The sequence below is a fragment of the Notamacropus eugenii genome, chromosome 5, assembly GCF_028372415.1.
Source record: "Notamacropus eugenii isolate mMacEug1 chromosome 5, mMacEug1.pri_v2, whole genome shotgun sequence".
Lineage (NCBI taxonomy): Eukaryota > Metazoa > Chordata > Mammalia > Diprotodontia > Macropodidae > Notamacropus > Notamacropus eugenii.
In genome coordinates, this window is record NC_092876.1 from 427,762,144 (window position 1) to 427,790,090 (window position 27,947).

General features: G+C 39.8%; 1 protein-coding gene across 1 annotated transcript; it reads left to right on the forward strand.

Annotated features, from left to right (window-relative positions):
• The first annotated feature begins 1,014 nt into the window (after positions 1–1,014).
• Positions 1,015–27,947, forward strand: LOC140507130 (putative glutamine amidotransferase-like class 1 domain-containing protein 3B, mitochondrial). The gene is made up of 7 exons (XM_072615100.1): positions 1,015–1,347; positions 2,125–2,177; positions 3,565–3,678; positions 9,996–10,115; positions 13,947–14,039; positions 26,533–26,689; positions 27,322–27,947. The coding sequence occupies exons 1-7, from the start codon at positions 1,207–1,209 to the stop codon at positions 27,448–27,450; spliced, it is 807 nt and encodes a 268-aa protein (XP_072471201.1). The 5' UTR covers positions 1,015–1,206; the 3' UTR covers positions 27,451–27,947.

Here is a 27,947-nt window from a genome sequence, read left to right on the forward strand (position 1 = left end):
ACACAATTGGATATCTGAAAGCCATAATCAAAAGGAGAGCTGTGGAAGCAGCTTTCAAGGAAAACTGCCCTGATACCCTAGAACCAGAGGTCAAAGGAGGCATTGAAAGAATCCACCAACCACCTCAGCAATGAGATCCCCAAATAAACTTGAGTTCCAAATTCTCTCCTTCCTTTCCATCCCTCTTGAGAAGGCAAATAATACACAGATCATACATGCAAAGCATGCTTCCATTTTAGCCGTGTGCAAAAGAAAACCTACCAAAAAATCCAATAAAAATAAAGTAAAAAAGTACTCTTCGATGCGCATTCAGCATTCGCCGGTTCTTTTCTCATCCTGGATCCTTGGGAACTGTCTTGGGTCACTGTCCTGAGCAGAGCTGCCAGCTCTTTCACGGCTGGAAATCCTTTCTTGTCAATCCCCTCACTTTACACGTGAGCATGGACTGATGGGCCCAGGTAAGAGTGGGTGGGTTGGAGGCTGGAGCTCTAAGTCCGGTCGTGGTTCCTCTGCTGCTCCAGGAGGAGACCCTGACCCTCCCCCACACGGCACCATGCTGTGTATAACCAGCCTCCCCCCGGCCCCGCTCAGCCCCGCCCCCGACACACCCTCTGCAGGCGTGGCGAGACACTGACACGCCTTGTGATTGGCGCTCAGGCCTCCGACCTTCAGTTTCGCTTCTCTGACGCCGGCAAAGTCGCGCGGGTCTTTTTATCCTTAAAAAGATCAAACCCACACGTGTGACTGCGCTGCTCCTCCCCTCGCCGGCGAACTCCACCCACTTTAACGGCTGCACCAGCGAAGCCACATTCTTAAAGGTTATCGAACATCTCCTTAAAAAAAATTAAACATTTCTAAATACTTTTTTTATACCACCTGTTTTTCTCAAAGTATCCTCTTTCCCACGCCCCAGACTGGAGGTTGCAGTATTTTCTTTGCTACGGTTCTTCCAGCCCCTAGAGGGCGCCAGACAGCAATTTTTCCTCTCTTCTGCCCCTCTCTCCCGTCACTCAAAAGTCTTGGTTCCGCCCCCTACCGGAAAGGAAGCGCCCAAGCGCGCGAGCGGCTCCGGCCGCGGGTGACCCATCCGCCCGAGGGGGCGGAAGTGGGGGTCACGTGGCACCCCGCCCCTCCGTCCCCTGTGGAACCGCCGGCGCGGTGCTTGTCTACCAGTCTTCTGGGCCTGCGGTGACGGCGGCCGCGGCTATGCTCTCCGTGCGGTGCGCGGCGGCCTCCCGGCCGCTCCTCCCCCGCTGCGTGCCCTGGCTCAGGGCCTGCGGGCAGCGCCTCCTGCCCCTCGCCGCCTTTCACGGCTCCGCGCCGTGCCCCGGCCCCAAAGTCGCCGTCGTGAGTAGGGCAGAGGCGGGACGCGCGGGCTGCCCCGCCAGCCCCGAGGGCCGGGCCCCCGCTCCCCGCCGGCCGGCTGGCGACCTTGGGCCAACCGTCCCCGTCCCGTTAGGGGTCACCCCCGGGTCTCCCCGCCCCCCTCGCACTTACCCGGAATCACTAGTTTACAGGGGTCAAGGACGGGCGCTGAGCCCCTCGGCACGCCGTCGGGAGTGTTTGTCACAGTCACCGGACATGAGGACCCGGAGGCAGGCAGGGCGCAGGGGCTCGGCCAGGGTCGCCCGGCTAGGCCCCGGGCTGCGTGGGCCAGGCGAAGCGCAGGCCCGGCCGGAGCTGAGCAGGGTCCCCGGTGCCCGAGGCGGGCCGGCAGGCTGCCCGTGTCAAGTGCGGGGCGGACAAAGCGGCAGAGCAGGCGTAGGCAGAAAAGGACGGTTAGCTCTGTGCCGGCAGCCCCCCCGTTTCACCCCAGAAGGACCAAAAGCCCCCCCATGTTGGCAGCTGCTGCTGGACTTCAATAGCCAGGACCGTGTGGAGTGCACCCCTCTGGGCTTGGCAAGCTTAAGCCTTCCCTTCGTGCCCATGGGGCATCCCAAGACCAGTGCCAGGGCCCCTTGTGTAGCGGGGGAGTTCTCCCAGCGCCCCCTGCTTGCCTCCTCCTTCCCCCCTTAAGTCTCAGGTGACCCCCGGGGCACCCGCACCGGGCACTCCTTGGTCCTAGCGGGCACTCGCTCAGAGATGGTGTGCAGTGAAGGCTCTTCTCTTCTCTTCCCTTCCCAGGTGTTGTCCGGGTGCGGTGTCTTTGACGGCTCCGAAGTTCATGAGGCCTCGGCGTAAGCCCCTTTATACGTAAAATCTCTTGTTTGCTGCAGTTGGCACTGTGGTGGTGTGGTGGACCTAGGGGAGAAGCGTGGTTCAGATCCTGCCTCCGACCTTTATTGTCTATGGCCCTGGGCAGTACACTTCTGAATTTTAGTATCCTTATTGTTGGGTGGCAGCGATAATGCCTGCTTACAGGTTCAGATCAGAGGGTGCATGCACGTGTACTTTGCAGGCTGTAAAACCCTGTATAATGGTCGCCTGTTGTCATTACTACACTTCAGGTCTAGAAACAGCATTGTTTTCTTCTGTTGAAATAACTGTCAAGGTCTGGAGCTAGAACATCTATGTAGAGAGAAGCTGTGCTGCTCTAGCAGTAACCCGAAGGACCTTGAAACTGGCTGGTCTTGTGGAGATCAGGTCACCACCATTGGGTACAAAATATGTCAGACCTGTGGGTGGAGAAGAGTGAGAAGGGAAAAACTGGGGAAAAGCTTTACTTGATGTAACACGTATGACTGAAGTACTTTCTAGTTCTCATACACCGTGCGGTGAATGTAGTTTGTCAGGGAACTTGGGGACAGATGAAATGAGTTTGCAGTTTATCTTAGCTCTACTGCCCACGATTCCCTCCCAAGGAGCTAGGATAATGGAGATTTGTATTGTTGTTAGTAACTCAGCCTTAAAGTTAATGTTAGAACTCATAGATAAATTTGACAAGGATTTGTGTGAAAGCAAAGTAGACAAGTAGTATGCACCTGGGACTCATACTTAGCTTTTGGTTAAAAGCCTATTTTAGAAAAATAATGGTAACTGTCACTTATATAGCACTTTTAGGATTTTCAAAGTGCTTTTGTAATTATCTCATTTGATTCTCAAAACAAGTTTGTGACATAGATATAGGTACCATCTTTTTAAAGAATTAAGGCAAGAGTATAAGCCTTTAGTAAGAACTTACTGTATACACTGCCCTAAGCGTGGAGAATACAGATACAAGCCCTGCACTCAAAAAGGATCTGAAAAGGAGTAGGGTGGGAAGGATAAAGGGGAGGTCCCTGACTTAGGAGTATAGTATCTGATTCTGGAAAACCAGAGGCAGGGCCAGGGGAAGAATGAGGATTTGATCACCCATTTTCCCCCATGGAGGCCCTGGGAGGAATTCACCAATGGAAGAAAGGGGCTGGCATGGTAGAAGGATGTTCTAAGGTGAGACAACAGCTGGATATAGTGGCAAAGTCCAGAGAGGGGAGGAAGGAAATGAATGAAAGTTAAGTGACTTGTTCATGGTTACAGAACTGACCTTTAGTACTGTGCTCTTTTTACTGTACTGTTTAACTTAGATTTAAACATTAGGAATTGTTTTTTAAGGCTTTTATCCTTATTCAAGCTTCTGTCTCACAGGATATTAGTTCACTTGAGTCGCGGAGGTGCTGAAGTTAAGATGTATGCACCTGATATTCCTCAGATGCATGTTATTAATCATATCACGGGGCAACCAGCAGAGAATGAAAAACGGTAAGTAAGACTTGAGTTCAAATCTAGTCTCAGACACTAATTACCTTTGTGACGTCGAACAAGTCACCCCTTTTTGCCTTAATTCACTGGAGAAGGAAATATGGCAAGCCACTCCAATATCTTTGTCAAGAAAGCCCATGGACAGTTAGATCCAACTGAGTAACTGAACGGGAGGAGGTTCCTTGCTTTTCATGGAAGTGAATAGTTAGTCAGCAAGGTTTAATCAGTGCTACTTTGGGTAGTATATTCAAATGTACATTACAACTAAATTAATTTCAGTTGCCTCTGTCAATGCACTATACTAGGTGCTAAGGTAGACAAAAAGGTGAAATACAGGCCCTGCCTGTAAGGATCTTATAGTATGAGTGTATAGATAGAGAAAAAATTATAAAATAGCACACTATAAGTGCAAGGGGGAAGAAGGGAATAAGCAATATGTCACCTACTGTGTGCCAGGCACTGTGCAAGTACTTTACAAATATCTCATTTTATCCTCACAACAACCCTGTGAGATAGGTGCTTTTATTATCCTTTCTTTACAATTGAGTAAACTGAGGCAAACAAAGTTACACAGCTAGTAAGTATCTGAGGTTGGATTTGAATTTTATTCTTCCTGACTTGAGGTACATCTCTCTATCCACTGTGCCACCAGCTGCTTAGGAAAGACCTGAGTGGCAGAGGAGATTTGAAATGAGAGAGGTCACTTATCTCTGGGGAAAGGGAGGAGAAGAGAGAAAGAGACAATATGAAATAATATGATACTTGAATGTGAGGGTAATCTGGAAAAGACAAGAAGGGATGGGCTCAGGGACACATTTAGAGGAGTCAGTCTTGGCAAGCGACAGGGTCACAGCATTGTCGGAGACTGGGTAAAGGATGAGAGTGTGGAGGATGAAGTGAGAGAAGAGGGAGCTCATGGTGAATGGCTTTAGTTTTCTCAGTAAAATAAGAGGCAGGATCCTTTATTGAGTGGAAGGAGGAGGGGAACTGGGAGGCTTGAAAAAGAAGGTTTGGCATAGTTTTTATGGTGAACAAAGTAGGGAATCTGGAATAAAAAGCCAGGAATTGCTGCAGTGAGAGCTCAATCTGAATAATGTGAATTTATCACCAGTTAGCACAGTCGAAAGACTTCTTCAGCACCATTCAGAAGTACAAGAATAAAGTAGAGAAAGCAGATAATAATTTAGAGTTGAGATTTGGCAGAAGATGAGTGAATTCAAAAATAGATGAGTCTACAGTTGAGTTAACTAATTATAGGGCAAAATTTGAGAGGGAGGAATATGAAGTCAGAGTTGGAGGGTTTGGAAAACTCAGGTCAGGAATAGATTTTGGAGGGTTGAGGAATAGGGAGAAGCAATCGTGTAGCGGAATGTCAGAGATTTTGATTAAGGAAGTGAAACGTGAATTTTGGTGGGATGCAATATTTGGCCATTCCTGCCTATGACTGAAGTGGAATGAAGGAGTAGGTTTTGGAATTTAAAGAGATTGAGGAATTAGGAGACTGGGAAATTGAAAGGGGACAGAAGTTCCTTATTGTTAGGACAGAAGTTGGAGAGGAAAGGAAGATTATGAGCTTAGTGTTGAATTTACTGGGAAAAGGAAAGAGTAACACATGGTAGGGGATTGTTAGTTATAAGGATGGTTGTGGTTAGCAGATGACTAATGAGACTCTGTCCTGGAGAGGTAGTGTTGCTGGGTCAGGCCTAGATGTGTGAGACCTTAGTCACTCTCTCCTGTTCTTCCTGCGTGGCTGTTGGGAAGGTGAACGATGCTCTAGCCAGATCTCCAGCCGGGAGGCACTAGCTCTGGGTTGTCCGCAGACTCTTCCTCTCCATTCTTAAGCTTTTACTTCAGCTTCCTAGTATTTTCTATATTAAGAACCCCAGTCTCCCCTAATCCTGCCTCTCTTAATCTCTGAGATCTCTTGCTCTCCAAGACTTAGTATGGATTTCTGATGGAATTTGCTAGAGGCACTTTGACTTGAGTTCCAGTGCAATAAACATGGAATACCATGTTCCCAGATATAAGATTAATTAATTATTAGAGAATATTCAAGGGGTTTCATTTTTGGATATGACTTCGTGGCACTGAGATGTTTAAGGAAGATATTAACAATCAAAACGATGTGACTTTGTGGCTGTTTTGTAAACAAGTTATAGGATCGTGGATCTAAATCTGGTAGCTTCCTTAGTGGTCATATAGCCTAATCCTTTCATTTTACAGATAAGGCAACTGAGACTCAGAGAAGATGAGAGACTTTCTGAGGGTCTCACAGGTGGTAAATAGCAATCAGGATTTGAATTCAGGTCCTGCAGTGGCCAAGTTCAACACCCTTTCCACTGCAAAACATTGCTTCCCTGTGGACTTCAGTATTCAGAAGGATTTTGTGTTTCAGTGTGGTGGGACCACCAGGGATACAGATTAGAATCTCTTCAGAGCTACAGTGGCCACAAAAAGCTGTCACTGGATAGTCAGCTTTCTAATGATAAAAGACTGGTTCAAGGCAAGAAGTAGAAGCCTTAAAGACACAGACTCAGCCTGGCATCCAGCAGATCCCTGGCCCATCTCCGTGTCTAGACCTAGTCCTACCTCACAGTAGCCCCTCAGACACCTTGTTTGCATTTCTACCCCCTTCCCGTCTCCAGTATACCATTTCTGTTATTCCTTTGTGGGCCTTATCGATCAGGTCTGTAAGAAATCTTGAACTGTCTAATCACCTGTCTTCTTTAATGAACCTTATATTCTTTCCATCCTGGTGATTGTGAACCTCTGGCTCCTGATGAGCAGCCTCACCTTTGAGTTTTACACTATCCAAATTTAACACCCAATCCAAATCCTAGCAGCTGTTACCTATTTACCTCCAAGTCATTTTCCCTTTTCTCAGTAAGTTCGACATCTGGTGTTTCTTTTCTTTACCTCAACTTCTATGCCAGTAATAGGGGAATTCCATATATATATTCACATGTTCATATATACACACATATGCATATATAGATATAGATATTCATTCCCTCAAATACCCCAACTTCTGAATTCCTCAGTCTATTAAATTCCTATGACCTTTTCCCATATTCTATTTCTGCTACCCAGAGAGATGGTCATACCTTTAATTTTACTGTTAACACAACTGTTTTACTTCCACTTTAACAAATTCTGAAATTTTTTTTGTATGAGCACAATCTTTTAATTATTCTATCTTTCCCTATGTCTTATGACTGCTGATTTTGTATATAAAATAGCAATAAAGTTCTCTTCTTTTATGATCATAGTCTTTTGTCATTCCACCTTTCCCTGTATCTTATGACTGCTAACTGTTCTTCATCCTCACTAGGACTTCCCATTTCTGCCTCTTAGTTCTTTCCCGGGCTATCATCCCTGTACTAGCTGCCCTTTTGTTTCCTTTCTAGTCTTGATTCTGTTGTGGATCATTTCAACTCTATGCTAACTTCTGCTTGGAATCCCATGTCTCCAAACCCCAGCCCTGGATTACTCCCACTGTCAACAATCAGTATTCATGTGCTGCTGAACAAAGCTGGAAAAAAATCACAACACTCATGATTGGGCCCATTAAATAATTATGTTATATAATTTCAGTTGGGCTCTTATTGCAACAGGTCAGTCCTCTTCTGTCTCCCTAATCAAGTTGCTATCCTCACCACATTGGCAATTCCATATCTTTTCAATCTTGATGAACATCTCTTTTCAGCTGAATACTTTATACATCATCTAAAAAAATAAGGCTATTTCATGAGAGCTTCCTCATTTCTCCTCCTCTTATCTTCCCTTATCCTGTCCTCCTTCGCTACAGTTTCTGGCAAAGAGATGACCTCCCTTCTGTCTTCTCCAGTAAAATGCCCTGACCATCATACTCTCACTTCTCAGTTCTTGTTTGACCCTGATGATTCCCATATATTTTTTTCCTCTCTGAGTTTTTCTGACACTATTTTCTTTTGCTTCTTCTCCTACCTGTTTGATTAATATGTCTCAATTTCCCTTTCTGTATTTTTATCTTTTTTATGTTCCCTAACTGTAAGTGCCTCCCAAAGTTTTGTCCTTGGTCCTTTTCTGTTTTTCCTCTGTATTCTCTCACTTGATGATGTTTCTGTGCAGATGATTCCCGGATCAATATATCCAGCTCTAGTCTTTATTCTGATCTCTACAGTGACATACATGTTCCCTTCTCACCTCCCCTCACCTCATGTTTGTACAATCGTTATAGTCTGCTTGGGTGGATGGGAAGGAGGGGAGGCCTGTCTGCCTTAAGTCTCTTCCCACTGCAATCCATCCTCCATTCAGCCACTGAAGTGATTTTCCTAAAGCTCAGGTTCAGTGATGGTCAACAACATCCTCTACTGTGTACTCCCCTCCTCCAACTGTATTGACTGTTTGGCAATCAAAACTTTTTAATAATTTAGCCCCTGTCTACCTTTCTAGTTTTCTTAGACCTTACTCTCCAACACGTACTCTGCAGTCCAGTGACCCTCCTGGCTGTCTCACAAACAGGATGCTTTATCTCTGGGCTCCAGGCATTTTCTCCATACCCTGTTCTTAGAATGTTCTTTCTCCTCTCCTCTGACTGTTGACCTCTCTGGCTTTTAAGTCTCAACTAAAATCCTACCTTTCCCAATTCCTCTTAATTCTGGTATCTTCTTTCTGTTAGTTTTTTTCCTCTTTATCCTGTATCTTGTTTGCATGTTGTCTTCCCCTTTAGATTATAAACTTCTGGCAGGGCAGGGACTGTCTTTTTCTATCAGCATTTTACACAGTGCTTCAAGGTAGTAGATGTTTAATAACTGTTTATTGATAGATTGATATGTAGTAGGTGCTTAAAAAATGCATATTGACCAACAGCTGTTTATGGTACATTTTGAACTATGTGTCCCATATGTATCTCAAACTCAGAATTTTCAAAACTGAACTTATTTTGTTTCCCCTAGGCTATCTGTTTTCTAAACTTCTCTGTTACTATTGAAGAAACCACTGTCCTGTCAGTTATGTAGGTTTGTAACCTTGTTGTCACCCTTGACTTCTTAATCTTATTCTCACCTTATATCTAGTCAGTTGCCTGCTCGTTATTTCTGTCTTCACAGCATTTTTCACGTACATCCCTTTCCACTGTCACAGCTGCCCTCTGGTGCAGACCCTCATGACCTTCCTTATACTATTGTCATAGCTTTCCGGTCTTTTTATCTCATCTTTCCTCACTCTAATCCATCCTTCACACAGCTGTCAAAATGACTTTCCTGAAGTGTTGATAGGACTCTGCCACTCAGTAAACATAACTGACTCCCTTTTACTTCTAGGATTAGATATATGTATATCTTTGGCACTCAGAGCACTTCACAACCTGGCTCCTTCCTGCTTTTTTAGCCTATGTGTTGCTCCCCTCTATATACATACATATGTGAATGCATATATACATACATACACATACATTTTATGTGTGTGTGTGTGTGTATGTGTGTGTGTGTGTATGTATTTTGTCCTTGCGATCTGTATTCACACATAGCACTCCATCTGTGTCCATTTTTATTGGCTTTTCCCAATTACTGGAATATTCTCCTTCCTTACCTCTCTCTTGGAATCCCTGATGTCCTTTATGTTAGTACAATTATGTCCTTTAAGACTAAGCTTAAATACTACTTTCTGCAAAAAGCTGCTGGAGCTTGGGTTACTCTTTGTCTGCCCTGTATCTTGTATGTACCTGTAAGCTCCTGTTTAAGGCCGGGGATGTTTTTGCCTTTTTTATTTTTATTTATATCCCTAACATTTAATGTGCATGGCCCATAGCAGGTGCTTTATTATAAATGCCTATTGACTGACTGGTGATAAGTCTCTCTGTGCTTAATTGAACTGTTCCTCTGATAACCATCCTGAATTTTTACTTGAAATCAGCTTGGCTTAGCCATTGAGAATCCAGGGTCACCTCTGCCACAGAAAGGCTTTGGAGGAGGACTGCAATGGAGGCAGCTCTGGATTGTAATACAGTTTTTAGATGGGATAGGAAATTGGTTAGATGGAAGTTTTAACCTAAACTATTGACTAACTTTGCTTTTGTAAAAATTCCTCAGGCACTGATGATTGCTGTATTTTTTTTAAAGAGTAAGGTATAAGTAACACTTCATTAAAATTTTGTTTTCCTTATGTTGCTCTCTTCCTTCTAGGCTAGAATTTGTAGGCAAAACTGGCTTAAAAATGATATTCTTTTGTTGTTGTTTTTTGTTGGTTTTTTTAAAGAAAAAATAATGTATAGATCATATTCTTTGCCTATACTATGCCCCTTTCCAGATCTCTTTTTGTATGCAATTTTTTTCAAGGAATGTTTTGGTAGAATCAGCAAGGATTGCTCGAGGCAAGATTACTGACTTGTCAGAACTTAAATCAAAGGACTATGATGCCGTTATCTTTCCTGGGGGATTTGGAGTTGCCAAAAACCTGTGAGTATTTTGCTGATTTTCAAGGGACTGGAGATACAGTGGCAAAAATGAAACAGCCCTTGTCCTTTAGGGTTTATATTCCATGGGAAGTAGACCATATGCACCCCAGTAAATATGATACAGAGGAACGTGTAATGAGGTAAAGGAGAGCTTAGACAAAGTGAGGTAAGTGGCGGAGAGGATGGGTGAAGATAGAGAGTGGAGGGGTGGGGAGATGAGGAAACTAATGACAGCATGGCCTTAGTTTTGTCAGTAAAATAGTAAGTGAGGAAATCTGTTAAGGGAGGTAGGTGGAAGATTAATTGGGGATCTTGAAGAGAAGAGGTGGGATAGTTATTGTGCAGAGTATAATAGAGTCAATCAGATAAATAAAATGAATGAATGAACAGAAAGCATTTATTGAGTGCTTATTGTGAGCTGAATACTTCGCTAAGTGCTGCGGATACACATGTGTGTGTTCATCCTTTGTTACCGAAGAAGACCACGCCATCAGAGAAATAATGACATGACTTGCACTTGACTTTGTTTTGAGTGAGGGAGGGCTGTGCAAGTCACTAGCCTCACTTCTCCTCCAATGCCATCTGAATCCAGTGACCAGGTACTCATCAGGATGACTGGAGATGACCCAGGATGAGGCAGTTGGGGTTAAGTGACTTGCCCAAGATCACACAGCTAGTGAGTGTCAAGTGTCTGAAGTGAGATTTGAACTCAGGTCCTCCTGACTCCTGTACTGGTGCTCTATTCACTGCACCACTTTGTTTCCCCCCAAAATAATTTAATTCCTTCCTCAGTGCTGGTCTTGGAGGGTCGGGTAGGTGTATGTGTGTTCATCCTTCATTGCTGAAGAAGACCATGAGTGGATATACATATAAAAGTAAAGAAGTCCCTATCTTTATGGAGCTTTACTTCTTTTGACTTCTTTTCAATTTTTAGAACTTATATTCTTTTTAAAAATACGTTGTATTTTTCCCAATTACGTGTTAAAACAATTCCTAAATATTTTTTTTTAACTTTTGAGTTCTAAATTCTATCCCTCCCTCTTTCCCTTCCCTCACCCCTTCCAGAGGTGGCAAGCAACCAGATATAGGTTATACATGTGTGTAAAACATTTCCATATTAGTCATTTTGTACAAGAAGACTCTAATAAAACAAAAGAAAGTGAAAAAATAGCTTGCTTTAGTCTGTATTCAAACAGTTCAGGTTTTTTCTCTGGAGGTGGATGGCATGCTTCATCATTAGTTCTTTGGAATTGTCTTGGATCATTATATTGCCAAGAAAAGCTAAGTCATGCGCAGTTCTTCGCTGCACAGTATTGCTGTTACTATGTACAATGTTCTCCTGGTTCTGTTTACTTCATTTTGCATCAGTTCATGTGAGTCTTTCCAGGTTTTTCTGAAATCACCCTGCTTGTCATTTCTTATAGCACAGTAATATTCCATCACAATCATATACCACAACGTGTTTAGCTGTTCCTCAACTGATAGGCAGCCCTTCAATTTCAAGTTCTTATTCATCACAAAAAGAGCTGCTATAAATATTTTTGTACAATTAAGTTCTTTTACCCCTTTTTAAAAAAAATATCATTGGGATATAGATCTAGCAGCAGTCTTGCTGGATCAAAGGATATGCACAATTTTATAGCCCTTTGGGCATAAAGGAACTTATATTCTAATAGAGCTTTGGCATTCTAAAATTATATTTCTTGCTTTTAAAATACAACTTTGAATTTCTTAAAAATTGGTGGTACTAGCAGGGAAAACTGAAAAGAGTTTGACAGAAATTAGTTTTGGAACAGCACGCATCATAAATCTAAGGCTTGAAGGGACCTCACAGGCCATCTAATTCAGCCTCTCATTTTATAGATACAGAAACTGAGGCCTAGGGAGGTAAAGTGACTTACCCAAAGTCAGACAGGTAGTAAGCATTGGAGGCAGGATTTGAATCTAGGTCCTCTGACTCAGGATCTGAGGCTCTTTCCAGTGTACCACTGTAGCACCAGTGTGATATTCACAGCTGCCATGAATGTCCTGTCTCAGCTCTGAATTGCTAAATACAACAGTCTCTCCATTTGGAAGACAGAACCAAAACATTTATTCAGACACAAGAAAGCCAAATCCATTATAGTAACAAAAATCTAGACACAATAACAATGCAGAGGGCAGCACCAGCCTCAAGCCATCCCCATGCCTTCCCACAAATAAACACTCAGGAGCCTAGCTGTCTGCCTCCTATCTCTCCCTCAGTTTGGACTGCACTAACCAAATTTCTTCTCAGCTCTGCTCTTAGCTCTTCCTCTTCCTGTTTCAACCTTCCTGCTCTACCCCTTCGGCAGTCTCCTCCCACTACATGCTCCATGTGACCCAAGCTGGTCACATGGATTTATTAATGAACGGGAAACATCTTCCCATTTCAGTTACTACTATAACTACCACGTACCACAGTAAACTCAAAATGAATATACAGCTTGAACATTAAAAGTCATGCCACAAATAAAATTAGAAGAGAATAAGTTTAGGTATATTTCACTTGGCTGAGGAAAAATGACAACAAAGTAAGTAATTTTGATTTTATTGAAATGAAAAGCTTTTGTGTGAATAAGATAAGTGCAACTAGGATAAGTAGGTGATGATTGGGAAAAATTTTTGCATCAGATATTTCTGATAAAAGTCTGATATGCAAGATAGGCAATTAACAGGAATATATGTCATTCATGAACAGGTGGTCAGATGATATGAATAAACAATTCTCAAAAGAATTATAGACCATTAACAACCAAATGAAAATTTGCTCTGAATCACTAATATTAAGAGAATGCAAATTGATAAACTCTAAGGTTTTTCCTCACATCCAGTAAATTGACTAAGATGACCGAAGGTGGTAATAGTCAGTGTTGGAGAGACTGTCAAAGACAGGCACATTAACATATCTGTTCTGGAAAGAATTTGGAATTATTTTTAAAAAGTGACTACAGTGTCTATACCCTTTGACCAAGAGATCCTGCTATTATGTTCCATGGAGGTCAGAGAGAGAAGGAAAAGTTCCACAAACACCTTATATTCATAACAACATGTTTTTGGTAGCAAAAGAATTTGAAACAAAGTAGATGTACATTGATTGGGAAAGGGCTAAAATTATTGTGCTGTAAGATGTGATACATATGTGGAATTCAGAGAAGATAATATGAATCGAGGGGTGGATTAAATAGAACCAAGAAAACAGTAAACACAGTGACTACAACTATGTAAATAGATTAAAAAAATATGAAATTGAAGGCTATTTAATTATAATGACCAAACATAGTCCTGAAGAAGAGTTGAGAAAATGAACCTCTTGCTCTCCTTTGCAGAGGTGGAGGAGTTCTTATATCAGGGATCTTTAATCCTTTTTGTATAACAGACCCCTTTGGCAATTGGGTGAAGCCCATGGGCCCATTCTCAGAATAATATTTTTAAATGCATAATATTACATGAGATTATGAAGGAAAGCAACTGCATTGGAATATAGTTGTCAAAATATGGGGAAAAACACACATGTTCACAGACCTCAGGTTCAGAACCCCTAGAATGTATTGTCAGACTTCAGATAGGTTAATTAGTTTTACTGAGCTGCTTTTTTTTCCCTCCCTGCTTCTTTTTTTTTAAGTTGTAAGGGGATCAGTGGGGGAGAGGGGAGGGACATATTTGGAGATAAAGATAATTTGAAAATTAAAGATAAAAATAAATTTTAAAAAAGTTATGGCACAGTGCCATGAGATTTCTGGAATAAATAGACTGTAAATTTACGAAATAAATATCCATCATCGTGCTCATGGAAAGTTTTTGGTTTTGGCAGGTGTACGTTCGCAGTTGATGGAAAGGATTGTAAAGTCCATAAAGATGTTGAACGAATCCTAAGCCAGTTCCATAAAGAAGGGAAACCAATTGGGTATGTATGTGATTAATGGCAGGTTAATGAGGTTGATTTTTTTTAAGGGGTAAGAGTAGACGCCTAATACTCTATTGGTTTTTTTTTTTAGATAATCATTCCATCATATTCAGCTGATACCCCTCCTTCTAATTACCCTAGTAATATGAAAGTTTTTTTTAGTAATTACTAGCATCATTTTCCCATGTTGGAGTGTAGACAGTTTAACTTTATTGATATCCTTATGATTTATCTCTCCTGTTTATCTTTTTATGCTTCTCTTGAGTTTTATATTTGAAAGTCAGAATTTCTATTCAGCTCTGGTCTTTTCATCAGGAATGCTTAAAAGTCTTCTATTTCATTGAATATCTATTTTTTTTCCCCTGAAGGATTATACTCACTTTTGCTTGGTAAGTGATTCTTGGGTGTAAACCTAGGTTCTTACCTTCCAGAATATCGTATTCCAACCCTTCTAATCCTTTAATGTAGAAACCACTAAATTTTTTGTTATCCTGATTGTGGCTTCACAATATTTGAATTGCTGCTTTCTGACTGCTTGCAATGTTTTCACCTTGACCTGGGAGCTCTGGAATTCGGCTGTAATATTCCTGAAAGTTTTCATTTTGGAGTTTCTTTTAGCAGATGATCAGTGTATTCTGATTCTATTTTACCCTCTGGTTCTAGTAATTGCTTGATAATTTCTTGAAAGATGATGTCCAGGCTGTTTTTTTGATCATGGCTTTTAGGTAGTCCAGTATTTTTTAAATTATCTTTTCTGGATCTATTTTCCAGGTCAGTTGTTTTTCCAATAGCTATTTCACATTTTCTTCTATTTTCTCCTTCTTTTGATTTTGTTTTATTGTTTCTTGATGTCTCATGAAGTCTTTAGCTTCCACTTGACCAATTTTAACTGTAAAGGAATATTTTCTTCAGTGAGCTTTTGTACCTCCTTTTCCATGTGGCCAGTTCTGTTTTTTAAGGATTTTTTTTTCTTCAGTGAAATTGTGTGTCTGTTTTTCCATTTGGCCAATTCTACTTTTCAAGGCATTCCCAAGAATTTCATTGAATTTTTGTACCTTTTTTACTTTTTGACCTATTCTGTTTGTTAAGGTATCGTTTTCTTCAGTATTTTTTTTTGTGCCTCCTTTACCAAGTTGATTCTTTTCATGATTTTCTTGCATTGCTCTCATTTCTCTTCCCAGTTTTTCCTCTACTTCTCTTACTTAATTTGAAGCTTTGGATGTAGCAGTTTTGACTTCGTTGTCTTCTGAGTGTGTTTTTTTCTTTCTTGTTACCATAGTAACTTTCTATAGTCAGAATTTTTTTCTATGTTTTGCTCATTTTCCCGGCCTATTTCTTAACTTGTAACTATATGCTAAAGTGGGGCTTTGCTTATGGGATGGAGGGTCCACTTTCCCAAGTTTCAGAGTATTTGTGCAGCTGTTTTCAGAGCTGGTTCTGGGGATCTGTAAATTTTCTGTTCTTCACGGTGCCACGATGTAAGGAGAGGTGTGTTTTCTACTTTCCTGGCTGATGCTCTTGTCTTGCAGGATGCTTGTCATACCAGTTGGATGGAAACTTTGGAAGATCCAACTAAGAGGGAAGGGATAGCTTGTGTTCTGTGTATTGATGTTCTGAGTGTCACCCTAGCTAAATTTAATGAAGTTTATCATCATGTCGTGTATACTAGCGTATTCAGTGTGTTTTATGGTAGCAAAGAACTTGAAACAAAGTAGATGTGTATTGTTTGGGGAAGGCTAAACAAATTAATGTGCTGTAAGAAATGATGTGTATGTAGAATTTAGAGAAACATGGGAAAACTTAATTTGTCTATTTTCTCTAAAATCAAGGCTAATTCCATCATATTTATATGTATTCAGAGTATAGTTGTATAACTATATAGTAGTCAAAGGGTAGGCAGTTACATGATTACCTTTTTTGGCTAGAGTAAATCATTAAGGCAGTTCACTAAGATGTGGAGGTTGTTGTAGTCTGAATTGGGAGAGATATTGCCTATACAATAATGGTGCTTGAAGTGTTCAAGTAGATAGATAGCACTCTGCTCTGATTGTACACTTCACACATATTAGCCACCTACCCTTCCATTATTCTTAATATATACCTTGGCCCTAGCATTTTCTTACTTTGACTTATTTTTGTGTCACTTGTTTTGTATCCATACTTTTTTTTTGTATCCATACCCCCTTTCCCCTATATTTTACATTCACACAAACTTTGATACAGGAGATTAACTGTACTGCATTAGTTGGAGCCATTGCCCCATTTTGGCATACCCTCAGTTATGTATCTACCCATAGCTATTTCAAGGGTCTCTTCAGGTCAAAGCTGTTTATGTGGAGGTGCTTTTTTTTCATACTAGACCATATAGGAAGCAGAATGATATTGAAAGAACAGTGAAATATACTTGGCTCCTAGTTCTGACTGCAGCTTACCTTGTAAGCTTTTGTACCTCACTTTACCTAGACCTCAGTTTCTTCACAAGGTTCTTGATTGTTTGCATAAGCAAGTGCTTAATAACTATTTGTTCTGTCGTACATACATACTTACGAGGTCTAGGAGCAAAAACAATTGCTATGGCAAGTCCCTGTTGTTGATAATCCTGACCTCAGTGGCTCCCTGTGACCTATTGGACAATATGCATCTCCGTCTGGCATTTTTTGGACCTTTCCAAAAAAATTTAGCTGTAAGTTAGAGGTTAGTTCTTTGTTAGAGTTTTGTTAGAGTTTAACCAGTTTATTACAGTATCATTTATTCCCTCATGTGTCTGTATTCTAGCCCAATTGGACTAATAACTGTTAGTCCCAGTTTCAACCTACAGTTTCTTGTGTCTTAGCATTTATGCAGATCATACTTCATGCCTAGGATGCATTCCTTCCTTGTTGATGCCTGTTGAGATGCCTCTCTTCCTTCTAAGCTCAGTTTAAGGGCCACTGTTTTGAAACCCTCTCTGATTTCCCCTAGCTATACGTGTTATCTCTTTTCTCAAAATTTCCTCTAGCACTTGGTCTGGAACTTTCCATTGGCCTTGTTATTTTCCATCCTATTGCTCATGTTTGTGTGTCTGAAGTCCCCTTTATAGATTGTAAGCTCTTTGATAGCAGAAACTAAGATGGTTTTTATGTATGTATCACCTCTTGCCTAGCACTGTTTCTCAGACCTTGTTAGCATTTGATATGATTATTGACTCTGTAGCAGAGGGCTCTTTTCTTCCTCTTTCACTCATTTTTTGCTAGTCTCTTTGGCTAACCCTTAAAAATTCTTAGGAAATCTATGTATGTACATGCAGTACCTTGGGCTTTTCAGTTCATAGTTTGCATTTGATTATCTTTGGTAGGCATGGTAATATACACATTGTAATCTTGTTCCAAGAAGTAAACTTGCTTTCCTGGTATTGTCATAGAGGTGCAATCATTGCGTCTTTAAAAGAGCCAAATAAAGAGTATAATAAATAAAAGTATAACATCCACTGTCACGGAAAGAACTTGCTATAAACTTGAAGGAGTTACTCTTGGTTCATCACCATAGTGAAGATTTGTCATTTCTTAAATTATAAAAGTTATTAGTCAGAATGCCTTTTTGGTTTAGAGACTTTTGTAATGAACAATAATAAAACCTTTTTGTAAGTATTCAGAAATATTATGTAAATAGAAACAGTTGCCATTTTCCAGGTTAGCAAGATTTTCCCATTAAAATTTTTATTATACTCATAGGGCAACAAATACGATCTGATTTGAAACACTGAATCTTGTGCATATCTTTCATGATTAAATTTATTGTGTGAATTGATATGTGTCATAAAATGACTGTGAACTTTGCTGGCATAGAGAAGAAAATGATGTTGAAATGATAAATCACACACTTAGCTCACTTTCTTGCATTTCAAAGACTAAAGTGGGTTTGAAGGAGAAACCCAGAAGTAAAATTGCAAAGGAGTTTGTAATTCCCCTTTCTTACCTTATGTACTTTTTTGAAAACTTGAGATCTCATTGAAAGATAAACTATGGATGATGGTAAGATATAGTATAATGAAAATTGTGAGGAGCAAAACCTTTTGACTTAAAAAGCAAATTGTTTTGTTTGGTTATATCAGTGGAGGGAAATTGCTGTCACCTCCTGAAAGAGGAGCCAATTCTCTGTTCTCCAAGGAGGGAATTTAAATAAAGTTTTCTAATGATTGATTGAAACAAATAGCATCAGTGACCACCTTTCAAACAAAAGGAGTGAAGGCAGCACAGTGACAAGACAAGTGTGATGATAAATTTGGATCTGGGTTCAAATCCTGGTTCTGTCACTTCATAGATATGTGACCTTAGGTAAGTCACTTAACCTCTCTGGGTCTCAGTTTCTTCATCTCTAAATTGAGGAAGTTAAACTGAATGATTCCTAATGTCCTTTTGACCTCTAAATCCATGATCCTTTGAGCTCTGAATATTGTCTATCAGTGGGCTGATAAAGATCAAACTTTGTGTTTTTTTCTTGACTCTGCACTTTGAGTTATAGTTACCCTGAAGCCCATATTCTGAAATAATATGTAGTCTTCATTTTTTTTCATTTGAAGCAACCTGAAAAGATTTATTTGTGAACATACTTGTTCAGCCTATTTATTCATTTAACAAACATTTAGAATCTATTTTGCACATAATCTGATATTAGTATGAGTAGATATATCAGTTTAGATAAGACTTATTCCCTACCCTTGTGGAACTTTCATTCTAGTAGGGGGATGAGAGACAGATAGATAATTGAAATTATTTATTACTCATATGTATGTACAATATTATTATTACAAATGCATTAGAGGGGTGCAGAACAAATGCTTTTGTGAGATCAGAGGTCATTACCCTGTGATCATCACACAAATTTTTAAGTTTTCAGGTATATAATAGCTGCCTTTTCTGAATAGGGCCAAGGCCGTGAATATGACCGCTACAGAAAGGTGATGTGAAAGGGCTATCTCTCTTTATAGCATCCCATATTTAAGAAGGACCTATCTGTGAGGATGAAGACATGTTGGAAGCTAGTCATAAAGTTTGGTTCATGGTGCATACCTTCTACTAGGCAGAGAGAGTAGCCAAAATTTGATAAAAGAAATGACCCACTGTTTACTGTGAATATACAGACAGTCAAAGTACATCAATAACTTGGCAACTAGACTAGAGTTTATAAAAGAGAATGGCTTATCTAAATGAGTATGTTTTGGTTTTTTTGATTCAGTAATGTAAAAACATATTCTAGATGAGTATGAGAATTGCTGCTAATCTGGAGTAGAGAGGAGTTGTTGTGACAGAAATTAGAAGATAGCCATCACTGATGAAGAGTTGTGATTGCTATTTAAGGCACTGCCATGCTGATACATGTTCTACATGCAAATATGTAACTTTCTATTGCTTGGAATCATATAATATCTAAATTGGAAATGGTTTTAAACATCATGTAGGTCTCCTCTTACCCAATGCATAAATTCGATTGGTAATAACCTTGACAAGTAGTAATTCAGCCTCTGAAAGAACTTTAATGACAGGGAATTCACTCCTGAAAGCAGTCTATTCTCTTTGAACTACTAAGTGTTAGGAGATTTTTTCCTTAGTTTGTATCAAAATATGTTTATCTAAATACTCACCAGTACTTAACAACCTCTGGGGCCAAATAGAATAGATCTATTTATGCTTCCATATGATAATTCTTCAAATATTTGAAGATAACTGTCGTATCTCTCAGTATTTTCTAGGCTGGACTTCCCCCCTTATCTCAACAAATTACCTTTCTTTGGATGAATCCCAATTTGTTAACATCTGTCTTAAAATGTTGCCAGGCCTGGCATACTCCATCTGAGATCTGACCAGGGCAGAATAAAACAGAACTGTCAGCTCTGGACACGACAGCTAAGACCATGTTGAGGACAGAGTGCTGAGGCTGAACCAGACTAGAGTTCAAGTTTGTCCTTGCACACTTAACAGTTGTGTGACCATGGGCAAGTAACCCCTTTTGCCTCATTTTTCTCATCTGTAAAGTGAGCTGGAGAAGTAATGGAAAACCACTCCAGTATCTTTGCCAAGAAAACCTCAAATGAGGTTACAAAGAGTTGGACACAACTGAACAATAACCTGGTGTTAGTTTCTATATTCCTCCTGATACAAATGTCTTAGTGCCTTCTCTCTCAGATTATGTCTAATTTACCCTGTGTTCACTCTATAGAGATCTCTTTTATATATTGTTATTTGTGTATTATTTCCCCTTTTAGACTGTCAGCTCCTTGAGAGCATAAACTGTTGGTTTTGGTTTTGGTTTTCTTTTTATTCCTAGTGCTTAGCACAGTGCCTAGCCTATAGTAAATGCTTAATGAATAATTATGTTAATAAATGTTGGTGTGGTTTGACTTGCACCTCCAGCCTTGCAAACTGAACTGTTTTGTTAAACTGGTACCAAGTAGTTTTAGTGACTGACCCCATCTGGGTGGCCAGATGTTACACTGCCAGTGGGTACCCTTCTCCCCCAGTCTTCCTGCCAGTCCCTTCTTCTTTTACCTCACTCTTGTCCAGATACTGATTATACCTTTCCCACCCCTGTGAGGGGGCTTCCCAAAGGTGATGCTAGTTTGGGTACCTACAACCCCACCTTCCCTAATATATTTGCCTCTCCACAGGATGAACATGGATGAACTGAGAGTAACTAATTATAATCCTTTTTGTTAAGATAGAAGAATACAAGGCCTTAGCATCTGCCATGCCATTATGCCCTCTCCATCCCTGGGCCTGGCCGTTTTCCTTGCTTCAGCACTCTTAGGACTTAATGAGCCTTTCCAGTCGCTCTGAATCCAAAGCCTCCTATATACAAGTCCCTTGAGAGCAAGTACTATCTAGCTTTTTTCTTGACATATAGTAGATTCTTAAATTCTTTTTCATTCATTCATAAATGACTACTTAATAATTTAGTTTGAGTTCTAGTAAATCTTTGCTCTTTTCATTTGTCCTTTTTTCTTACTGTCTTACTTGAGATTCTAGACCCTTTGTAAATGAGTTTTGTTAATATTTTGTGTAGTTCTGAGAAGTAATTTGATTGGTGTAACATTAACTGTGTAAGGAGGGTATAATTTTTATCCTATGACCCAATCATTAACACTCTCAAGTTATTTGTCTCTCCTTTTTGTCAAGATGGTTGTGTATTCGTATTTATATAAATATTATTTATTTCTTGATAAACTAACTCAGATGTTTTGTATATTTTTATAGTTAGTTTGAATGGAATTTTCCTAATAGTTTCTTCCTTTTTGTTAGTACCGTGTACAAATACTGTTGCTCTTTGTAAATTTTTTTCTGTTCTACAGCTGCTGTATCTACTAGTTGTTTCAGTTAGTTTTGTGATGCTTCTCTGGGAGTTTCTAAGTACAATATTGCCTCAGAATAATGATAAGTTTTTCTCTTTTCTAACAGCGCTTTATGCGTTGGATTTTGTTATCTTATTGCTATAGGGAAGATTTCCGGCATTGTGTTAAATAATGGTGGGGAGAGGCATCTTTGCTGTTCATTATTTTTTCCATCTAATGTCTTTTTTTTCTTAACCTGTAGTATTTATTACTGTGTTAAAGCTGTTTTTGTTTATTTCTTTAATTGTGCCTTTTCTCTTTTTGTGAACCATTTTTTGGAGGAAGGTTTTTAGTTATTCTTCTTGTTAACAATTCTATTTCTGTATTTAAGGGGGCTCTGCGGGAGCAACAGTAGTTGTTTACTACCTCTCCTCCCATCTTGCCAGAAGTTTTAATAGGCAGTAATGGAATCAGAGAAATGAAACTGAGAATTAAATAAACTGAGAATTTTCCAGGCATCTGTAAAAAACCTAACTCATCTTGAGTTAATAGAAAGTATTTGGGATGTTTTGTAAGTAACTGTATTTTCCATTGTTACTCAGTCTTTTCAGTGTGACACAGGCATAAATTTCTAACTCTGCTGTGGCGTTTTGGGGAGGTTCAGAGGGAAACGAGGACTGTGAACATTACCACCTCGATGGCTATCTGTGGATTGAAGAGTGTAACTGGGAAAAGTGTGCCTTTAAAAGATTACATTAGTTTAAAATAGGGAAGAGCAGGCAGTGATTACTCAGCCATCTCAGTGTTGTACTCAGAGAATACTGAAGGAGAGCCTCATCTTGATGGGGAAGAAGTAGAAGGTGCAGAGCACATAAGCAAAGCTGGCCCTGCTGCAGTTACCTCTTTAGGGAAAGAGCCAAGGTCTAGTGGATGCTCATCTTTTTGTGCCAGCTTAGTCCGTGATATGTCCTGAAACTTTGGTTGGGAAATGATGGTTTAACTAACTTCTTAAAGAATGGATCTGAAACACCACACTTTGTAGAACTTTAAAAAAAAATTAGCAAGTCAGTTAATTTGAAAAAAAGTAGTTGATTTATTTTCACCCACTCCTCTCCCCACACAATAAACTGCAGTGGCTGTTTATCACCTCCAGGATCCAATGCAAAGGCCCTTCCTGACCTACTCCCCTCCACCCTCTCACCCCCAAGTCTTCTTATACCTCATTCACCATTACATATTCTTCATACTGTTTGATCCAGTGACTCTGGCCTTTGGGCAGTTCCAGGAACAAGACATTCTGGGCGTTTTCTCTGGCTGTTTCCCCTTGGCCTTGAACTCTTTCCCTCCTCATTCATCTCTGCCTCCTGGCTTCCCTGGCTTTCTTTTAAGTCCCAACTAAAATTTCACCTTCCATAGGAAACCTGCCAGTGACCCCTCTTAATTGTAGTGTCTTTTCTCTTTTAACTGTTTCTTATCTCTCCCATATGTAGTTTGCTTGTACTCATTTGTTTGCTTGTTGTCTCGTGGTGGTTTCCCACCCACTCCCCTTAGATTGTTAGCTCCTTGCAGACAAGGACTGTCTTTTACCTGTTTTTATATCTCCAGAATTTACAACAGTGTCTGGCACATAGTAAGTCCTTAATAAGTGTTTATCGACTGGGTATTTAGTCCCCTCCCATCCCCCAGCCCTTTACAAAGAAGGGAGAGAAGTACATCTCTGGTATTAAGTTTGGTATCTTCACTACATACCATTTCAGTTTTTTTCCCATTTACGTTGTTGTAGTCGTGTATGTTGTTTTCCTAATTCTGTTTATATCACTTTTTATTGTCTTCCTGTCTTCCTTTGTATTCTTTATTTCATCATTTCTTACAAGACAATAATATTCCATTACATTTATGTCCCACAATTTGTTTAGTCATTCCCATTGTTGGACATCTACTTTACTTTGTTTCTAATTTTTTGCTACTACAGAACGTACTATTATAAATATTTTGGTTTGTATGGGGCCTCTTCATTACTATCTTTGATCTCCTTAGTGTATATGCCCAACAGTGTGACATCAGGGTCAAAGAATATGGACGTTTTAGTCACTTTCTTAGCTTAATTTCAAATTGCTTTCCACAGTGGTTTGGATCAGTTCACCACCAATGCAACAATATGCTTGTCATCTCCCAACCCTACCAACATTGACTTGTTGCCATTTTTTTGTCATTTTTGCCATTTTGCTGGATGTGAGCTAAAACTTCAGAGTCTTTTAATTTGCCTTTCTCTTACTATTAGTGATTTAGAGCCTTCTTTCATGTAGTTGTTACTGTGCATTTTATCTTTTGAGAGCTGTTTATTTTTGAGCACTGATGTTTTGGGAATGGGGATACTCACTTTTGCTGGGTAAGGTTTTCTTGGTCATAAGTCTTTATATCCTTTGCCTTGTGAAAAATAGTGTTGACTGCTAAATAATGTGTGATCTTTACTGTGGCTCTTAGGTTTTTGAATTTTTTTCTGTCTCCTAGTATTTTTTCTTTGGCCTGGAAGCTCTAGATTTTAGCCATGATGTTCTTAGGAGTTTTAATTTTGGGGTTTCAGGAAGTGATTTAGTAGATTCTTTTATTTCTAGTTTGTTCTTTGGTTCTAAGAGATGTGGGCAGTTTTCTTTAAGATTTTTTTGAAATGTAATATCTAGGCTCTTTTTGGTAGTACAGTGAGCCTTGAATCTTTTTCAGTTAATCAGTTTTCCAGGTCATTTCTGCCATGAGATACTTTAGAGCTTCTTCCACTTTTTTAGTATTTTGGCTTTGTTATTTCTTTTGTTTTCTCATGAAATCATTAGTTTCTATTTGGTCCATTCCAATTTTTAGAGAGTTTGTTGCTTGAGCAAAATTTTGACTCTCTTTTTTAAAAATTATTTTGTTTTCAGTTTTCTACAATCACTTCTATATATCTTAGATTTTTTTTTCCCTTCCCTCCACCTCCTTCCCCCCTCCCTCCCCACTCTTTCCCTGAGAACGTGTGCAATCTTATATGGGCTCTACACATACATTCTTATTAAATACATTTTCACCTTAGTCATGTTGCATAGAAGAATTAAAATGAATGGGAGAAACCATAAAACAAAATATAATACAAGAGAAAATGGTCTGCTTCATTCTTGATCCAGTTCCATAGTTCCTTCTTTGGATGTGGAAGGCGTTTTGCCTCGAGTCTGTTGGGAATTTTTTAAGTCCTTGCGTTGCTGTGAAGGACTAAGTCTACCAGAAGAATTCCTCACCACTGTGGTTGTTGTTGTGTACGAAGTTCTCCTGGTTCTGCTCCTTTCACTCAGCATCAGTTCGTATAAGTCCTTCCAGGCCTCTCTGAAGCTTCCTGTTCATCATTTCTTATAGCACAATAGTATTCCATTACATTCATATACCACAGCTTGTTCAGCCATTCCCCAATTGATGGGCAAAAACTTTGAATCTTTTGTGCCAAGATAATTCCCTTTTTTCCTCTATTCTGTCACTTTCATTCCTTTTAAATTTTTTTTCCCTCTACTTCTCTCATTTGATTTATAAAAATATTTTAAAAGTCTTTGTCTCTTCTAAAAATTCTAATTGAATTTGTACCCAAGGTGCATTTTTCTTTGAGTCTTTGCTTGTAGGTATTTTGAAGCCATTCTCTTCTTCTGGTTTTGTGTCTTGCACATCCCTCTAATCTCAACATAAAAGTGGGAATCTCTTTTGTTTGCTCACTCTTCCAAATTTCAGACTGTCTGTTAGGGTAGTTCTTTGTGAATTCTAGGAGGGAGATCTGGGCTGACGCCACTGCTGTTTTCTTGGAGTTATTACATGTTGTGTCATTCCAGGATCTTAGAGACAGCTCAGTCTGGGGACCTGAAAGCTGTTAGGACTCAGAGAGTGATCTGGTCCAGGGCAAGTCTTGTTGCTGCCCTTCTGGTTCGATCTAAGCATCATGAGACTGCTGCTGGACTGCTCCTGTCAGCCAGCTGGGGCTCTGTAGGCTCTCCTTGATCCAGTGTTTCTGCTGCAGACTGAGAGTCTGCTTTGGTCCTGGGCTCCAAGCCACATAGTTGCTGCTTGCTTCTGAACTTGCTTCTTGCTCAGTACATAGCCCAGAGCCCAAGAATTCTCTCTACCCTGGAGTACTGCCCCTGGGTGTAGTTTCTCTCAGTCTGTCCTGGATCAAAGCTGCCAGTTGATAACCTGTTCGCTTCCCCTGTATGAGTCTATGATGCTCCAGTATGGCTTTGTTCCTCAATATACATGCTCTGGACACTAGACTCTTTCATTCAGCTAATGTTACTGATGAAAACCTGACCACTTTTTTCTTGTATTTCTCAACCAATATTTAGTCTTGTGCCATTTTTATTTCTTTTTAGAAGAGTTACGTTGGGGGGTAGGAGCTTGCAGTGTTTCTTTATGCCACTCTACCATCTTTCGTGTCCTTTCAAAAGATGGAAAGACAGGAAGGGAATAAGCATCTGTTAGGGGTTTACTCTGGAGAAGGAAATGGGAAACATTCCAGTATCTTTGCCACAAAATCCCAAATGGGATCATGAAAAGTAGGACATGACTAAAAATGACTGAACAAAGGTACTTGCTGTGTGCCCGGACACTATGCCAGATCATTTACAAACATTTCATTTGATCCTCACAATAGCCTCAGGACCTAAGTGCTGTAATTATTCCCATTTTACAGTTGAGGAAACTGAGTCAGACCATGGTTAAATTGACTTGCCCAGGATCACACAGCAAAGAAATGTCAGGCTGGATTTGAACTCAGACGTATATTTTATTTTTTAAATTAAATTTATTTATTTAACTTTTAACATTCATTTTCACAAAATTTTGGGTTACAAATTTTCTCCCCTTTTATCCCCGCCCCCCCCCAAACACCAAGCATTCTAATTGCCCCTATGACCAATCTGCTCTCTCTTCTATCATCCCTCTCTGCCCATTGTCTCTGTCAGACGTATATTTTAATCTACCAAAGGTACCCACTCTTGGAATTCACAATGGGTAGCAAAGTTTGCTAAATACTTTTGTCTTCTATGTAGACTCCTATGAGAAGGATAAACTGATTTCTTACAAGTGAGTACATTGTGGACTGGTAAATCTTTTGCTGTATCTTCTTATATGGAACCAGTTGCATGAGTTAAAAGTTTAACTCTTTATTTCTCATTATTCTTTCAGCTTGTGCTGCATATCACCAGTTCTTGCAGCCAAAGTACTTAAGGGTACAGAGGTGACAGTAGGACATGAACACGAGGAAGATGGAAAGTGGCCTCATTGTGGTACTGCAGAAGTCATTAAAGCCTTAGGAGCAAAGCACTGTGTGAAAGAAGTAACTATATCCTTTTTGGCTGTCAGAAAATAGGATAGCTATTCTCTGTCCTCTGTCAGATACTGCCACCATAAGCAGAGCTTAAGGTGTAGCAAATTGGATTAGCTTTATGCTACTATGGGAAGGAAATTAGCATTTATATGGTGCCTACTATATGTCCTTTATAAATATCTTATTTGATCCTCTCAGTGATCCTGGGAGTTAGGTACTGTCATTATTTCCATTTTATTATTGAGACAGAATTTCATAATTGAGACAGATAGAAAGTGACTTGCTCAGGGTCAGACAGCTAGTCAATGTCTGAGATCAGATTTGAAGTCGAATCTTTGTGATTCCAAGCTCAGTGTCACCTACTTGTCTAACTGATAAGCTTGTTTTCCTTGTCCTCAAATTCTAGGCAACTAATGCAGCTTTATCGGTAAGTTGGCTCAGTTGTCACAAAAAAATTGAAAACTTTCAATGAAGAATATATTGGAAAAGTAGATAAAACTGTATTACCCAACAGTATTAAGAGGGGAGTCAGAGAATGGTTCTGAGATGCAGGAATGTAAATACATTCTATAATTCAATATTATCTAGGTGAGTACCAGATGGATTGGCTATTTGTTGAGTTTTTCTTTTCCATAACTCCTCCTTACGAAGTTCATGTGGACATCAAGAACAAAGTGGTCACAACTCCAGCCTTTATGTGTGAAACGGCATTGCACCTTATTTTTGATGGACTTGGGCAAATGGTGCAGAATGTGTTGAAACTAACTAAAAAATAAGAGCCTAGATTCTCAGTAGCAACAAAGGGCTTGAGTGCCTCAGTTCTGAGTAAAATGATATCAGACACAGAATACTTTGACCTGGTAACCTGCACATTTTTTCCTCTTTTGCCTCTACGTAATGAGAATTTATTTTACTGGGTAAGGTACAAATGTTTCCTACCTGAGGAGAGGACTTTTTAAGTTGCTAATTTAGAGATGAAATACTTCATCATAGGTTTGGTTTGATTCACTTGTTGGAGAAGGAGGGATTCCCAAAATTGAGAGTAGTAACTGTAATGTGTTTTTTTTTTTACAACATACCTCTGAAGTAAAAACCTAAACCAGCTTTTGCTGTATGGTGATTGAATAGAAATTATATTTTGCAATCCTCAGTTGAATCTATTATATCATTACTTTTTATTATTTGGAAGTAGAGGGGTATAATGTTTAACTTCTCATCTTCCAAATCTGAATGTAAATGGAACCAATAAAATAAAAGAAATGGATACTTCGTA